At 37.3% G+C, this 19,034-nt stretch overlaps 1 protein-coding gene across 2 annotated transcripts in view; it reads right to left on the bottom strand.

Annotated features, from left to right (window-relative positions):
• sh3pxd2b (SH3 and PX domains 2B) overlaps positions 1-19,034 on the bottom strand; it is a 148,199-nt gene that overhangs the window by 79,929 nt on the left and 49,236 nt on the right. For both annotated transcript variants that reach the window (XM_039776147.1, XM_039776149.1), the window contains exon 3: positions 10,640-10,715. In XM_039776147.1, the coding sequence (XP_039632081.1) occupies positions 10,640-10,715 (76 nt within the window). The remainder of the gene's footprint in view (positions 1-10,639; positions 10,716-19,034) is intronic.

Below are 19,034 nucleotides of genomic sequence, written 5' to 3'. Positions count from 1 at the left end.
AAGGAACACCGAGTCCAGCTCAGGGAAGCAAAGGAAAGAAAGCTGGAGCAGAAGTTGCAGAATAACAGCATGAAGGAAGTGTGGGATGGGATGAAGATCATTACTGGCTGCAGCTTGAAGCGGGGTGCCACCATCAAGAGAAACGTGGAGACAACAAACCTGATGAACAACTTTTTTAACAGGTTTGACCACCCTAACTCACTCTCACCTCAGAGTACTGCATCCTCCACCCATCCTTCTGCTGATACCAGCATAGGAGAGAGTCCCAAAACTCCCCCCCAACCCAGATGATAAACTGGACTGGACTGCCAATACTGATGCTCTATGCAAGAGAGGACAGAGCCGACTATACTTCCTTAGAAGGCTTGCGTCCTTCAACATCTGCAATAAGATGCTGCAGATGTTCTATTAGACAGTTGTAGCAAGCGCTCTCTTCTACGCGGTGGTGTGCTGGGGAGGCCTCACGCCTGGACAAACTGGTGAGGAAGGCAGGCTCTCTTATAGGCATGAAGCTGGACAGTTTGACATCTGTGGCAGAGCAACAGGTGCTGAGTAGGCTTCATTAAATCATGAAGAATCCAATGCATTCACTGAATAATATCATCACCAGAGAGAGGAGCAGCTTCAGCAACAGATTGCTATCACTGTCCTGCTCCACTGACAGACTGAGGAGATCGTTCCTCCACCACAGTATGCTGCTGCTAGAGTATGTGAATTTTCCTTTGGGGATTAATAAAGTATCTATCTGTATTGATGGAAATTAAAGTACTCATGCAAAATCCTCCTCAAAGATGTGTTGGAAATGCCTAAGGCTGAAGCATGTTTGCACGCCGAACGTCTAGGAGACTGCAAAACTGATGCCCTTACAACTTGGATGTTTTCAGGCATTCATACAGTCCGAGGGCGGCCTGGAGATTTTCTGTTCAATGTTGTACCGATGTGTCTAACTTTAACCACCCACTGAAGAACTGTTTTCTGATTTGGGACATCACCATTAGGAGGAATGCCGAAGTGCCTTCGGCAGGCGCATTGTGTAGTGATGATGGATTCATTGTTTTTGAAAAATGCTTCAACAGTGAAAGCATGGTGTGCGCACCAGACCAAGGCATGTTGCTGACTGAAAACTACAAGGGATCAATCAAAGGACTCCCACTCTAACCTACTTGGCTGCCTCAACCTCACGTAATGCATCTATCTATCTATCTATCTATCTATCTAATGCCCTTGAGAAATGTGGTACTTCATTTTGGCTCACCCTATATACAGTATGTGTATACATATACACACACACACATACAGTATATATACACACACACACACGGTAAATGCATATACAGTCGACCCTTGACATACGACCGGCCTGACATGCGAACAACTTGATTTACGACCAATATCTTGCGTTACAACCCGAATGCGGTCACGTGTATCCGCTTGTGCGATTGTAAACAAACAGCAAAAAGCGTTCGTAAGCGTCAGTCGGAGCCCAGATACATGTGTTTGTGGACGTAATTTCGGTCAGTGCAGTGATTTATCTATATATATAATTCACTAAGACCATGGCAAGCAAGACGCATAATTGCTAAGGAAGGAAGAGAAGGTAACAAAGGTAAAGAAAGCAATTGTTAAGGTATGTTAGCTAGTGAGCTGGCGCGGCACATGATGATGTCATCAGGCTGAGTCAGCACCGGCTTGCTTTGGAGTGTATTATTACAGCAGTTCACAACAGGACCAGCTTTGAACTGAGTGCTCGAATACTGTCATTATTAACTTGAGAAAGAGTGATCACAATCAAAATGAAGAAGGAAATTGTGCGGAAATATGAGAGTGGCTTTCGTGACCGATCTCACTAATATGTACAGCATGTCGAAATCCACCATCTCAACAATTTTACAAAGAAAAGATTTGCATAAAGAGACTCCTTCTAAACAATAACCAGCTTCCGTTTCATTCTTCTCCTCCTCCCTTCCTGCAGCCCAAAGAGGTCAAATTAAATGGGGAGTACAGTATGAAATTGTTGTTTCTGGTAGGCTAGGCACTTTTTATAACTTTTTGGTTAGTACATTGGAAAAATTATTGGTGTTTTGGTAAATCATGCGCATTATACAACCCTTTTTTATTATGAAAAGGTTAAGTAAGTTGCTGTGGGAGATTCGGAGCACATTATGGGTATTTCCATTATTTCTTATGGGAAAAATAGTCTTGACTTACAATCAACTTGAGTTAAAACCAGCCCTCGCGAACGAATTGAGTTCGTAAGTCAAGGGTCCATTGTATATACACAATATTTACAATTTGCCTTGCTCAAGGTCACAAAGAGAGTGGAGAATGGGTGGTTAGCTGTAATATTTTAAAGACTAGAATCAGCCGTGTCATCTACATTCATTCATGTTGGGTGCCAGTTTTACTTTGTCAGTTAACCTTGGATGAATGACTTTAGGATATGGGAGATTTTGGATTATTACTATTATTATTATACTGTTTATTTAAAAGATCCTGTTGATCAGGGTGATTTTTCAATGATTTATTACTCAGAGATATTTATGTTAGGTTAACCGATAAGTCTAAATGGGCCTAGCATAATTATGTGTGCACTGTAATTATCTTGAACTCCATCATCAGCTGATTCTTGCCTTGTGCCTGATACTGTTGGGCTCTGTTACAATGACAGTGATGAATGGACAGTGTGCCCGTCTTGTAGCCGTTACATTTAGACAACATTGGTATTAATTTAGAAAACTGTTAAAAGATTAATTTTTTGTTCATCTTTCCCATATCAGACATTCTTTCTAGGTTGGCATAGCGCATTCAGGTGTTGAAGTTGTATTGTGATTTGCATTTCATCAGTGATGTCATAATTTCACTCCATTGTTCCCAAAGTAGCTCATTTTCTAATTACAGTGTCCAAAGAGTCTATAAAAAGCCTTTTAGTGTGTCTGGACAACCGCTAGTGAATTTTCACGTCAATTATTAAAATAAAAAAAAAAGGGATGCTCATCTAAAAATTCCAAATGACAACTCCTGACTATAAAACAGAATGACCTTTTTATATCACTTCATACGAATGATATACTGTATATAAATATCCATCTGTCACCACAGGATGCAATTAAAGTGCACTACAATATCCTTGCATTTTCTTGGTAGACATCTCATGCATTTAATAAACAACAATTTACTGAAACATACTCTCAGAGAACAGAAAAATTTCAGATACCATAAGACAAAAAAGGCAAGACAATTATATCCGTAATGCATCATTAATAGGAGCCATCAAAAGCTGATGAGAAGTGCTGTGTACCAAAAAATAAAAAGACAAGCACTGAGATGCTGACAATACACAGAATGCTTAGTATGAAAGCATCACTTGTGCAGACGTGTGCTTTTGAGAGACTGCTGTCTGGCCTTTTGCTCAATGCTCCTGTGACCCTATAAAGGGTAAAGAGGTTTAGATAGTGGATGGATTAGTAAAGGTAGACTTCTCTAAGAGTATGCAACATGTTTTAAAACAGATCTCTTCTATAATCAGAATTACACTCCATATCATCACACTGCAAAAGAGACATAGAAACAAAAATAATCTTTCATTTATATTATTCTGCGGTGGGTTGGCACCCTGCCCGGGATTGGTTCCTGCCTTGTGCCCTGTGTTGGCTGGGATTGGCCCCAGCAGACCCCCATGACCCTGTGTTCGGATTCAGCGGGTTAGAAAATGGATGGATGGATTTATATTATTATTTCATAAATTGTCATTTCTGTTTTACTCCTTTACTAGTTTGCTAATAAGAGTTTTACTCTCCTGGACTTCTTAATAAGACAAATGGATACCACTATGCTAGGTAAATTTACAGTATATAATGTAATCTTGTTTTCACTGTGTATGTGATCCATCCCCACAGGTATCACTTATGGTCACCAACAGCTGTTAAAATCTGGAGTGCTTAATACATTTCCTATATACTCACGCGTACATTGTCTGACGTTTTACTTAAAGTGTGGTGTTGTATTTACTATTGGTGATCTAACACTGTTTATAAATTCTAGAAAAGTAATCAGTCTTATTTTATTCCTTACACACATCAAAAACGTTTTATCATGTACTGTGCAGACCCAATTACAAGTAATAGGCAAGAAAGGCTTTGTAATAGTTAGGACTTTAACTGTGCGGTAAACCACTTTACTGAGTGTCCTTTGACAATGATGATTTGTAACATTCAGTTGACTCAAAGGTCATCCTCTTGAAACTTACTGTACAGTCCAAGTTATGACATTATAACTACATTTTTCTTCAGCCATCAGAATCAGTATTATCACATATCATAAATCAATCATAAGCATATTTGTTTCTGGCTCCTCATCCAATTTCAGAGTCATCCATCACTCTTTACCTGATTTTAAAATTGCTTTTTCCCTCCTGTAATTGTTTCATGTGAATCACAACTGATGTTGTATGATTTTTTTAACATGCTGAGATTTTACACTTATTTTATAATTATCTTTTCATTTTGAGGTTATGATAATTTTGATCATATTTTCATCAACATTTTATGGACACCGCTGTCTTTTGTGTTTTCTTTATAGATATAGCCTTATTATTAAAAGTTGCTTGGGCAGTTGCTGTTAAATACCTGCTTATGGAGTTAAGTTGGTTGTGTGATTTTCAGCTTTGATTTTTGGATTGTAACTTTTTTTTCTTAGATTTTTGATATTTTTTGGCCTTCCAGTTTTGACCTTTGTTTGTTTATTTTATGCTCTTATTCACATCCCGGTTCTTCTAACAAATAACCTCTCTGCCATTTCCTTGTTGTAACAGAAAAATAGTATATTACATTATTTTTGTAATCAGGATTGATTATTGTTACTTACTAGGCTCCTACTTGTTTTTAGTGTATTATTAATTATATTAATTATTGTAACTTACTAGGCTCCTAGTTGTTTTAAGTGTAAGTAACAATAATTAATATAATTCATAATACACTTAAAACAACTAGAAGCCTAGTCTTATGCATTATATTAATTATTGTATTATGCATTATATTAATTATTGTTACTTGCTATGCTCCTAGTTGTTTTAAGTGTATTATGCATATTAATTTTTCTTATTTACTAGGCTCCTTGTTGTTTTAAGAGGGAGAAAGGTGCTAAGAATGCCTGAACAAGTGACCACACAAACTGTCTAAGTGAAACTAAAGAAAAGATGGCAGAGAACGCTAGAATCACTATACCAAGATGGTCTTGTCCCCTAACAGATGAGTAGTGCTGTCCACTTGTAGATTCTGGTACTGGATGAGCTGTTAATTGGGTATAAAGAGACTTCTAAAATAAATTACAAAAAGAGAATTTTCTGAGGATAGGAGTGAGGTATGCGATATTTTTTATTTATACAAATCCATTAATCTATTTTGTGACAAGTGAGTTGTGATTCTTTATAGTAGTTGCCGGTTATATTATTTTAATGTTGAGTGACTTCAAAACCGACTGGAAGGTGGAACAGAAACATGACATACAGTAATACTGATATATAATGTCTGGACACTGAGAAATGTTAATTTCCAAAATTAAACTGTATTTTTTTAATTGATAGAAAATGCTTTACTATTGAACACAATTTTCCATGGCAAATAATGCATTTAACAGTTATGAAAAAACAACCTACACTTCAAAAGTGCTCAACTTCTCCTTTACTGGTAGCCACACCAAACTGCACCATATGTCTCTAACTATCCTGAATTTATTGTGGTTTTGTTCACAGGAGATTCCTTGACCATGCAGTCTAGCATTTTTGTATTGGACTTGAGATCATACTGACTTCACTGTTAACTTTCTATAATCATGCCAAGCACTCACATACATATTATATGTGTCTTGATTTTGTAATTTGTCTTCAGTGCTGGCCAAGTAACTAACAGTATTATTTTTTTATTTAACTTGAGAAAAAAGAAGGAAAGCAGTGTATCATTGAATTCACAGATCAGTTATTATGGACTGATTATGGGCTTATTCTAAACTTGCTTATTCCAGTTTAGGACTGCAGCAAGTTGTAGTGTATCCTGGCAGCACCCAGTACAAGGCAAGGGCCAACCTTGGCAGCACTTATCCGCTGCCACCATTTAACTCGATCTGCATGTCTTTTAAGATGTGGCAGGAAAGTGAGGTACTAAGAAAAAAGCCTGGACAAACAATGAGAAAACATATAAACTCAATACAGACTGTGACCATGCCAGAATTTGAAATGTTTCTAGAGGCTGTGAGACAAAAATCACATTTGTGCAGCACTTGACTTTTCTTACATGAAGCTGTAGTTTTAGCAGCAAATTAATGCAAGACATTATTTTAACATGTGTAATAAAATGGAAGAATGATAACTTGTGTAAAAATTATGTATACTTTTTCCCCAAACAAAAAAAGGAAATCAGTATCTCTATAGAGCAAAATGCATAGCTGCGATTTTCTTTAAAAACCAACAAGCTTCAAACATTTTACAATCCTGGTAACTGTGCCAAGCTTTATTTGGATTGAGTGGTTTATTTTTGTATCATTTTGTCCACAAACTGATACTAGCAATCACTCTGGAAATGGATCAGATGCATGTAAATCCTTTGAAAATTTGAAGTTGAAATATAAATGCCATCAAAATAATTTCTCTGCATATGTAAAGTATATCTGGAGAAAGTAAAAACAAAAACAACTCATAACATTTTCCATCCTGTGAAACATGAGAGCAAGAACTAGCTGATATAACTTGTTTAGTAGAACAGCACAATCTGGCCTATGGTGACTATGTAACTCATTATTCAATTCGTAACAGAAAATCTGAGTTTACTTTTTGCACAAAAGCTGAAGCCTGTACATATGCTTGCTTCAGTAATTTTAATAACATTAAGTCATTTTTAAACAAAATACCAGCTGGTTTTAGTAAAAGAGACCAGATCACCAACAGTTAACATTTAAAGTTGAGAAAATTAAATAAGTAAATACACATGATTAAATCACTCCCTACTCCTCCCAATAAACATGTGAGGGAAAGAACAAAAATGTATTGGAAAAGACGCCGCCCATGCAGTCCATCTGCAGAAGTAACAATAAGTCGAATAAACACAGCTGAAGCCTGGCCCTCTGCCCCATGACCTCCTTTCTTTACATTATTCAATTAATTCCAGACATTCACAGCACTGGGAATTCTGAATCATATAGATATGCTACAGCCCTGACAGAGGAAGGAGTAAAATGTATTACTGTATTATTATTATTAAAACCGGGCATTTCTGGCAGAAAATACCCAAAATATTGTTAAACATTCTTCAAATGTATCCATTTTTGAAAAATGGACGTCAACTTTGAAGGACTTTTTACATTAAATAAATGGACATTTACTACTCTGGGCACACATACAGCAATTCTTAAATATTAAAAGTGCCATATTTCAATGTGACTGTGAAGACTGCAGCAGCACTAGGGTTTGGTAAAATCTTAAAATTCTTGGCTTCAGCTGCTGAACAGCTGAACAGCTTGCAGAGGGACTGTCATCTGTGTTAATTTCTTCACGCAAATGTCTAAAAGTAAGGCATCAATATACGCCAATACTTTCTGAGGGCATGTAGTTTATAGAACACTACAGCCTGTTAAAAAAATTTTTTCTTGTGTAATTACACTTGAGGTTCAAGCTTTTCCCAGTCAATGCTATGCAGCACATGTCAGCAAAGAGTGCAGTAAATAAAAGAAAGAAAGAAGATCAATATCAAGAGTGCATGGAGTACAAGACATTATGCTGATCAGAAATGGTCCTGAGCTGAGAAAGGCGGTCTTATCTGTCTAAATCTGAAAAAAGCTAACAAGGATGGCCTTACATGTACCCCTGTTAATTCAGAAAACTGAAGCCAGCAGTATTATGCTCCTGTTCAAAGAAGTACGTAGTATTTTTGCTGAAAGAACAGGCTTGTGAAAAAATGATTTTTTAGTTGCTTGCTAGCTTGCATTATCCAGCAAACACGTGTTCGTTCAGTGGTTAGTGCTGCTACTATATTATATATTTGAGTGATATGGTATGCAAAGTCTGCATTGTCTCTTTTGTCATTGTGGTTAGTTTTTTATCACCTCAAAGCAGTGCAGTTCTAAAGTTATGATGTTGTGGTTTCAAAGAGGGCAGTGTGTAACCAATATACTAAATTTTCCTGGCAACTGGTGGGGCCTTGTAAGACTCTCAGTTTACATTTAAATCAATATTGCTGTATTCTGTCAGGTGGTCATGATGTCAGTGGATAGCGCAATGATCTGATGCCAGTCTTTACAGACCAGGCACCAGGATCCTGTTATCTGATTGTATTTTTTGTGACACAAATGGTGTGTGAACTTCCGAGGTACAGATATTATTAGTTTGGGAAGTTAATTTTAATGTTAGTGAAGTTTGAATACATATGGGAAATTCTGGTATGGTAGGAGTAAATGGCATTTTCAAACACATAGCAACATATAATTAAACATTGTGTTTCACCAGATATTGGTATAATGTATTTGTATATGCTTTGCAAAGTGAAACATATTTCTTAAAAATGACAAATGTACTACTGATTATTTATGCATACAGATACATCTCATATCCATTAAAATGCCCCTCTGCGCTCTATTTGACAGCCTCTCTTGAGCCAATGAGTACAGATTATTTCTTTCTCTCTCTTTCACACACCACTCAAACACAGCACAAGACTTGACTTTTTCCTGTCCTCCTGTTCTGTATGTATCAACTCACCAATCATATTGAACCGCACAGCATCCTGGGTAATAATCTTAAAGGGTAGGCACAATTTTCACATACAGTTCACATACAAGTCTTTGAGTATGGACATTACCTTTAAGGTGCTAATACTCTAAAAGAAAGTCATCCTTTCCATTTCCTTTTGCATGCACAGTTTTTTAATGTTTTGAGAGTTACCACTAATTTTTAGCATACCAGTATAACTGTTTTCTCAAAATCCATACTAGAATCAAACTATATATTGCCCACTTATAGGCTCCATCAGACTTTTCATGGAAAAAATTCCACTGAATACTTATAAATGTGAGCAAACTAGAAGCAACTTGGGCATCATAAATCCAAAACTGGGTCAGATGTGTTCATAGAATTATAACACCTTTTTTCTTATGCAAGATGGATTGGAATATCTGTTATAAGCTTTATTCGTATTCACGGATTAGAAGCACAGTCATCATTGCTGCCTCACAATTCTCAGAAACCCAAAACCGGTCAAGGTCTATCTGTGTTCTTCCTTGACACTCACTTTTTATTCAATATGCCAAAACTGTGCCTTAATTGCTGACTTTATACTAACCCTTTATGAGTGACTACGAGACGCATAATACTAAAAGTGGATTCAGAAAAATCAATTGATGGAAATTCATCAACTCAAAACACTGAACTTTAGGCACTATGGGTCAATCACTAGCAATTCACTTCACAGTTTGTACATTGTTTCCATGTCTATGGTTTAATTTTTCCAGGTAATTCAGTTTTCCTCCCACAAAGAGAGGTTGTGTACATTAGATTACTTGGCAGCTCTGAATTAGCCATAAACATATTGTTGAAGGAGGTGTGCAAGTGTGTGCCCTGCAGTGGGCCGCCTTCCTGTGCAGATATACTTTTAGATCTGTATATTGTCCTGCAGGGATAATTCCTAACTCCCCAATCCAAATTTGGACAAAGCAGGTATAATTAAGAGACAAATACAAAACTGTGCATACCTTTGCAAAACCTAATAAACAAAAATACTGGGTTACTAGTACATCTCATACTCCAGTTTACCTGTAGGAGCCTGCTTCCTTTTTGTGGTCTACTGCCAAGCTGCTCAGATTAGCTGCTGGACACACTGAGCCTGATTGTCATTGCCACTCAGATTTGAAGCAATTGGTTACCTGAGGCCATATAATTTAAACCCACAGAAAATATACCAATCCATTAATAAAGGTCTATATCAGGGATTCCCAAACTTGGTCCTGGGGACCCACTATGGCTGCAGGTTTTTGTTCTAACCAGATTCATAATCAGTGACAAAAACTGTTAACACTGATCAAATTTAATTAGCTGGTATTTTTTTTCCTGTAAAGTGTGAGGTGAAGTACTCTTATAGAATGCATATGTTAAACTTATGCACATGCACAATGTACATCAAGCAAATGGCACAGATTAGGTGAAAAGGGTAGTGACATCCCCTTCCAACAGGACTGCTACAGCTCTGTGATGTCACACTGGCCTTGCAAAGCATCATGGGTTGCTGGGAAAAAAAATTATGTCTAAGAGGGCAACACAGCAAATTTTCAGGAAAAAACAGAGAACAACGTCACAAATTAACCCAGTAAATCCACTATGAAAAACGCTTTGGCAAATCTGGCATTAACTACTTGGATAGATTCCGGCATCTTCAGCCTTCAACTGGGATAAACTGGCTTGACATTAGACGGATAGAGATAATTTACAGAACATTTACAAAGGTCATACTGAACATCAAAAAAAAAGCAAAAATAATCATAAAATAAAGTGTGTGGCCTCTAAAAACTAAATGTCCAACTTTTCATGTAGTTACAAATGGCAACATATTAACAGCATACTGGACATACTTCATGTCTTAAAAAGTTCAGTTAATTGTTTTACCAGGGAGAAATGGTATAATCCTCTGTTTTGGGTCCTTTTGGCCTCCTTCCACGGGAAACTTATCCAGAAGCTCCATCTGAAAATGTAAAAAGAAACATGATTTACTCTATTTGTTTACAAAAGTTTGTATTGTGCTTTTTAAACTAAAAGATATATATCTATTCATTACCTCCACCTATTTTCTAAAGCTTTGGGGTTGCAAGTAGACAGAAGCTGTCCTGGAATTGATGGGTATAGGATAGGAATAATTTTTGGATGTAACTGACACATCCTTCACAAAGGAAACACAAACACACTCATACAAAATCGATTAATTAGCCAATCTTATATACAATCTCCCCTATACTGCAGTACCTGGAATAAACATACGTGATCACTGGAAAAAAGTATAAACGTCACAAGGAGAGAAATCAGGCCTGGAGTCTAACCTAAATATCTTCAGCTTTGAGATAGGAACACTAACAACTGTGTCATTGTGGAACCCACCTGACCATCTATTACACAAAGTCAACCACCTTGTCAAAAACTGGGAAATTACTCAGGAGTGTCTCATCATTTTACATTTGCATATACAATCTTGGGGAGACTACCACTTAGCAATCAATCATGACAGTTTGAACAATGGAAAGAAATCCCTGTATCAAATGTCCAGACAATTCTTTCACACTGTGCTAGAAAAATGATATCATGCTGCAGTTATTATTTACTCTTATATCACACATGCTGGTCATGAAACATCTGCACTGGATTCTACTCAAATAAAATAAAGTAAAAGGTGCTTAAAGTGTGAGATGGGTTCCTTGGGAGCAATAACATTTTTGTTTTGATTAACTCAGACAGGGTGTAAGAAATTTCAGTCTAATATACAGTATAATACAATACATATTCAGAAGGTGAGGGTGATAGGGTGTGTCAGAGGTTAACAATGTAGCTTCAGAGCTGGAAGAGAATACTAAATATCTGAATCCCAGTTCACTCTGTAGTTTGAACATTCTCTCTACATCTGTGTGTATTTTCTACAGGTACTTCCATTTTCCTTCCACATCCCAAAGATGTACATACTTAATTTAAGATTCTACATTGGTCCTGTTTGTGAGTGTGTTCTGTGACGGGCTGGCATCCAGGTTTAGTTCCTGTTTTGTGCCGAATGCTGCCAAGACTAACTCCAGCTCCATGTAACCCTCCACTAATATTAAATAAACAAGGAAATGTATGCTCCTTAACAACACATACATTGGCTTTGCTGTTCATAGGATGTTCAGAATCTTGCTGTTTAGTTATGACTTAAATGGCAGATTAAAATGAAATAGCATAACTCTACAGTTCGCAAAACTATTTAACATTTGCAAATCTGGCTTAATCCAGTTCAGGTTCACTTAGGGCCAGAACCTGGCAGCAGTCAGCATAAGGCAGGTGCCAATCCATCACAGTGCCCATACAACACGCTCACAGTCACAGCTGACTGGCAAAATTAGTAATGTAAGCAGGACCCAGTGTCTAGGCAAAAATTTAGATTATCCTTCTAGTGTAGCCTGTAAACTTTGATGCAACATTTCTAGCTTTTAAGATTTCTGGTGATTTTTGCATGTACAGTCATATGCAAAAGTTTGGGAACCCCTCTTAATTCTTTGGATTTTTGCTCATCATTGGCTGAGCTTTCAAAGTAGCAACTTCCTTTCAATATATGACATGCCTTATGGAAACAGTAGTATTTCAGCAGTGACATTAACTTTATTGGATTAACAGAAAATATGAAATATGCATCATAACAAAATTAGACAGGTGCATAAATGTGGGCACCCTAACAGAGATATTACATCAATACTTAGTTGAGCCTCCTTTTGCAAATATAACAGCCTCTAGATGCCTCCTATAGCCTTTGATGAGTGTCTGGATTCTGGATGGAGGTATTTTTGACCATTCTTCCATACAAAATCTCTCCAGTTCAATTAAATTTGATGGCTGCCAAGCATGGACAACCTGCTTTAAATCATCCCATAGATTTTCGATGATATTCAAGTCAGGGGACTGTGACTGCTATGCCAGAACATTGTACTTCTCCCTCTGCATGAATGCCTTTCTAGAATGTTCTTTGTTGGAATATCCAACCCTTACATAACTTCAGCTTTGTGACTGATGCTTGAACATTATCCTGAAGAATTTGTTGATACTGGGTTGAATTTATCCAACCCTCGACTTTAACAAGGGCCCCAGTCCCTGAACTAGACAGACAGCCACACAGCATGATGGAACCTCCACCAAATTTGACAGTAGGTAGCAGGTGTTTTTCTTGGAATGAGGTGTTCTTCTTCCACCATGCAAAGCGTTTTTTGTTTATGACGAAATAACTCAATTTTTGTCTCATCAGTCCAAAGCAGTTTGTTCCAAAATGAATCTGGCTTGTCTAAATGAGCATTTGCATACAACAAGTGACTCTGTTTGTGGCGTGAGTGCAGAAAGGGCTTCTTTCTCATCACCCTGCCATACATATGCAAAATGCGCTGAATTGTAGAACGATGTACAGATACACCATCTGCAGCAAGATGTTCTTGCAGGTCTTTGGAGGTGATCTGTGGGTTGTCTGTAACCATTCTCACAATCCTGCACATATGCCGCTCCTTTATTTTTCTTGGCCTGCCAGACCTGAGTTGGTTTAACACCAACTGTGCCTGTGGCCTTCCATTTCCTGATTACACTCCTTACAGTTGAAACTGACAGTTTAAACCTCTGAGATAGCTTTTTGTTGCCTTCCCCTAAACCATGATACTGAACAATCTTTGTTTTCACATCTTTTGAGAGTTGCTTTGAGGATCCCATGCTATCACTCATCAGAGGAGAGTCAAAGGAAAGCACAACTTGCAATTGACCACCTTAAATACCTTCTCTTACGATTGGACAAACCGGTCTATGAAGGCTTAGTGAGCTAATCCAACCAATTTGGTGTTTCATGTAATCAGTATTGAGAAGTTACATGCATTAAAATCAGCAAAATTCCAAGGGGACCCAAAGTTTTACACAGCCAGTTTTTCACATTTGATTTAATTTCATACAACTAAATACTGCTTCACTAAAAATCTTTTCTCGGAAAACACCTCAGTACCCCAGATGTTCTTAGGAAATAAAAGACATACCACTGTTATCTTTTTTGTTGAAAGTAGAGTAATATATTATGCAGGCTGACAGGGGTTCCCAAACCTTTTCATATAACTATATTTCTTAATTTTTTATGCATGGGAATTTATTGGTATTATGGTCTTGCAATTATATCATTTCACCATTTGGTTTATCATTTTGCCTGGCATTTTGTTTATCATTTGTTTTGATTTTGGTGGCCATTCTATGAAACTCAGTGCATCTTAGTTGTCATTGGCCAGGAAGTAGCATATTGTGATGTCACTTCCAGGGAGTATATAAGAAAACAGTGTATGCCTCGCAGAGTCCAAGACTTTGGATTACCAAAATAAACTACTGCACATGGTTACTTTTCTACAGTATAAGAGTAATCAGTGTAATAACGTTTCACGCATTTCTTTCTCCTTTGACTTTAGATTTACATTCCCTTTGGTTTTTGTTTTGATTTATGGTTGAGACCTCAGCTAGTGTTCTGACTACAACTTCCAGCCTCACCATTTCCTGGTCCTTCCTAAAATAAATCAAATCGTATTATTGCTTTTCATTTAAGCGAAACATTTATTCACTCATTCAGTCAGCCACCCACATATGCGTGGATTTTCACAACCTGGTCTTTTAATTCGAGAGTCAAAGAGCCTATCCCAGAAGTACTAAGTGCAGGGCAGAAATCGGCCCTGAACATCACATCAGTCCTTTACATGGCAAACTAACATATTTACTGTATAAAGGGCAATCTGGAATTGCCATTCTAGTCAGTGGTCCAGTCTCCACTGCAGTCAGAAGTCCATTTTTATATTGTAATGCTGGCCCCTCTTTTGTATTATTTTTGGATATATTCTTTCCCAACGGTAAATACATTTTCCATTTTATTACTCATGTTTCACTGGAATATTAAGCTCACTGTGTTCTTGTGGATGGTAGGAATGGCAGGCAGGTAAGAAAACTCCATGGAATTTTCATTTTTTAAGTCAAGCAATGAACGTACAGAAACTAATATATAACAACAACCCAATCCTGGATAAAATGGTAGATGACCCAGTTCTTTAAATTTTGAATATGCGGTTTTCCTTTATGGGAATCTGTATTGGGTGCAACAGTGGAATTAAACACTGTATGGGATACTAGACTATGGCAGGACAGTCATCTGCACTCACACCAAAGTCGCACATTAACATAATGCACACATGTCTTTGGGATATAGGAGAAACTACTCAAAGACAAGCAGAGAACATGACAGAGAGTGACCTGGCCACAGACTGAATCTAGATCTCTGGAGTCAGTTGACAGCAATGTTAATCACTGCAGTGTTGACACTGCATGTAAATATAAAGCAATATTAATTAAATCAATGAATCACAGTTGCCACTTTTTTTTCTAAGATTCTTTCATAAAGTATGCTTGAATTTCTCCCATAACAAAATAATTCTGGACTAGGTAAACATATAACATACTAATATTATTAATAATAATAACCTGGCTAAAAGAGAACTGTCAAGAAAAGGTGCATATTTGGGTGAGACTTCCCTCCCGAGCATGCCTTATTGCTTAATATGCGTTTGGTGATTGTGATTCTCTCCAAGAAACTGTCATTTTATGGCTACCAGAAAGAACAGCTGTTGCTTGAAGTATCCCTCCCACATGCCCTTGTGTAAATAGTGCAATAAACTGTTGTGACCTTTACAGCTGTTACCAGTAAGACTGATAAGAATATGCATTCTAATGGGTATTTTGTATTGGTCAACTGCCAAAGATGCTGCTAGTCTTGTGACATACTTCAGTGCATCACTGCCATAAAGATGCTTAGTAACACTCTGCAAGTATGATTTCTTTCTGCAATATTTTGTCATCTTTTATAAACATTTCACATTGAAAACGATGTGATGGCTAACTGAACAATAAAAGGTGTCATTTTGCTTGACTTCTCATTGCATCCATAACGGCTAACATGGTACAATACCCTACTACTTACAGACATTGAATATGTAATTTCTTTTCTATATATTCTGTATAAATTCTTTTGGGTATCAAATGTAATCATATTACTTAGAAAAAGACCAATGGCAATACTGCCTGGAGATTATGTAACTTTAGATATGCAGAGCGATGCATTCTGTGATGTTATATTGGGCCTGCATAGTGGGTAATGCTCTACCAACATTCTAGATTTGAATTCTTGAATGAATGGAGATCTGTGTGATGTTTGCGTGGTTTTCCTCCAAGTAGCCCAGTTTTCTGTCTAGATTGAAACATTTTGTGTGACTGTCAATTCCAGGTGGTCCTTGTGGGAGTGGGTTTGAAGTGACCCTGTGAAGAACTTGCACTCTATCCAGAGCTGTTTGCTGCTTTGTGGCCAGTGCTGACAAGGATAGCTGCTCATCCCTGAACTTGATTAAGTGGATTTCAGCAAGTTATGTTGTATAGTTACTGGTGTCTCACTTCGTTGTGCTCGATATGCAGGATTGAAAGTGAATGTGTGAAAATTTGATTTTTGATTATGTTAGTTGTGAATTCTAATTAGTTTTCTCTGATATGAATGATATGGTATGCTTTAATGTGCCCCTTGATAGGAGGGTTTTTCATCTAGCTTCTACTAGAGTGGACTCCAACTTCCTTCGACTGCATAACTGGATTAAATGTGTTTATCAAGCCTGATGTTCTGTCTTTACTGCTGGTCACTTTCACCTTTCCTAATATTTAGAAATATTGTGCAAAGAGCCTAAATTCACGATTAAATATTTCTAAGACAAAAGATATGGTGGTAGATTTCAGATGCTCCCTGCCAATTGTAGCTTTAATTAAAAGGGAGACAGTGAAGATGGTGGAGGAATATAAATATCTGGGAACAATCATTGATAACAAACTAAATTTTCATCTTAACAAAGAGCAAACTTTTCTTTCATAGAAAACTCAAAAATTTTAAAGTGGACAAAACCATAATCACACTTTTTATAAGTCCTTTATTGAATCCATTGTTACATTTGGTTTTATCTGTTGGCCATAAGAATATAAATCATCTTAACAACATTACTGCCTTAAGATGGCGCCGACTAGTGTGGCTAGCCGTCTGCTCGTCTCTCTTGTCTATGTTTTAACTTTGTTTTTATGTTTTAGTTTATCCCAACAGTCTACAGTCAGTGTACTATGATCGAGAGTCTTTACTAAACATTTTTTCTGGCCTATTTTCCTCTCAATTTTCATCTCCTGATTGGATTGTTTGCGAACCTCCACCTTTGGTCTATTCATCTCCTGACTTCTTCACTTGGACCCCAGTGTTCACCTGTATCAGTGAGTTGAATGCCCCTCAGAGACGCAAACGCACCTGCCGCCGTCGTGGGAAAAGAGCCAGAATTGCTGTTAAACAACGCAGACTCAAGTCCCAGAGCTTTGTTTTCCAATGCCTGCGAGTCGTCTATGACCCATCTTCTCCTGCTCAGGACTCCATCACTGTTTCATGGGTGCAGGACAACGGATTTAATTTCCCCAATTCAAGACAGCATCACTTTTCCTTGGTCTGCAATGGAGTAGTAAACACTGCTAATCTCCATACGCTCACCTATGCTCATCCTGCAATGAACTCTTCTACTTCTATCAAGGCTGCTCTCCTGAACGCAAGATCAGTGTCTAATAAAACTTTTATTCTGCAAGACTTTATTACACCAAATAATCTGGATTTCTTCTTCATCACTGAGACTGGGATTTTAAATGGTGACTCTTCATGTTTTACTCACTCGGTTCCATCTGGTTATTCATTTTTAAACTCTCTTTGTTCTTGTGTCAGAGCCTTACAAGGGGTCCGTTTAGCAGCTTTGAACCAACTTTTCGAAGTGTGCAGTTCTCCTTCTCTGCTGTTTGCCGTGGATTATAGACCTCCTGTAATTAATGATACTTTAATTTCTGAATTCTCTGATCTCCTGGCTGATATCACCCTCTCCCATGACAAAGTATTTATTGTCATTGATTTCAACATTTACGTTTGTTTTCAATCAAAACCTTTGGTAAATGACTTTTTATCACTATTGGACTAATTTGATTTTATACAGCATATTAATATCACTCTCTTGGTTGCACCCTTGATCTCATTCTTACTCGTGATATTTCAGTGAATAATATTGATTTATGTGATATTTCTTTCACTGATCACTTTTCTATAATGATGGATCTGAATATTACTGTTGATGTCCCGACTAATAGCTGCCCCTCACGCTGCTCGCACTTTTTAAATTCTTCCATTATATCGGATTTTAAAACCATTTTCTCTAGTCTTTATGTGCATGACCAAAATAATGATATTGATGATTCTGTCGTAAAATTTAATTCCTCCTGTAAAACGGTTTTAGACGGAATTGCTCTGCCCAAGATACGCAGTAATAAGGCAAGACCTGCTCCCTGGCTTAATGAAAATACACGATCACTGCGCCGTGCCTGTCGCTGAACAGCGTTGGAAAAAAGATGGACTGACTGTGTCTAAACAGATTTTCAGGACTTCTCTTTTTAATTTCTAGGCTGAAGTTAAGAAATCGAAACATGACTTCTTTGCAGATTTAGTATCCCGTCGTTCAAAGAATCCCAGGGTTTTATTTAATACAATTAATGCGGCCATTTACCCTCATTCTGTGATGGGATTAAATAGAACTGTTCATTCATGTGAGCAGTTTCTATCATTTTTTTTTCCAGCATAATTGATACTATCCGCTGTGGCATTGTTTCAACTGGCTATGAACTTCCTACTGTTAATCATGGTATTGTCTTGGAATCTTTTAATCTTGTCTCACTTTCACTGCTAAAAAGAACTGACACCCTTAAACCAGCTTCCAGCCCCCTCGAAATTGTTCCACCATGTCTCTTAGTGGAAGCCTTTGATGTTTTGGGCCCATCCTTACTAACCATTATAAATGATTCTATTAGTTCGGGGGTTGTGCCCTCATTTTTTAAACATGCTGCAGTCCGTTCCCATCTAAAAAAGGCAGGATTAGATCCTGGAGTTTTAACCAATTTTTGTCCAATTTATACAGTAATCATGTAATGTAACATCGGCTTTAGGGTTAAGATATAATGGGCATAAGATCCCTGAAATGATAAGAATTAATTCTAAGGACATTAGATTACAGCCATATTATTATATGCTGTGTAGAAAGTTTGTTTTCTTCTGAACTTTTTATAACTTGTTGCATTTCCCATCCCATTTATTTATAATTGGCATATATGTCCAGCTATTATTAATAACAACAATTTTTCTAAACATGATTTCACGCCAGATGCTAGG

The sequence above is a fragment of the Polypterus senegalus genome, chromosome 13 (genome assembly GCF_016835505.1).
Source record: "Polypterus senegalus isolate Bchr_013 chromosome 13, ASM1683550v1, whole genome shotgun sequence".
NCBI classification, from domain to species: domain Eukaryota; kingdom Metazoa; phylum Chordata; class Cladistia; order Polypteriformes; family Polypteridae; genus Polypterus; species Polypterus senegalus.
This window is presented reverse-complemented; position numbering and strand designations above follow the sequence as displayed.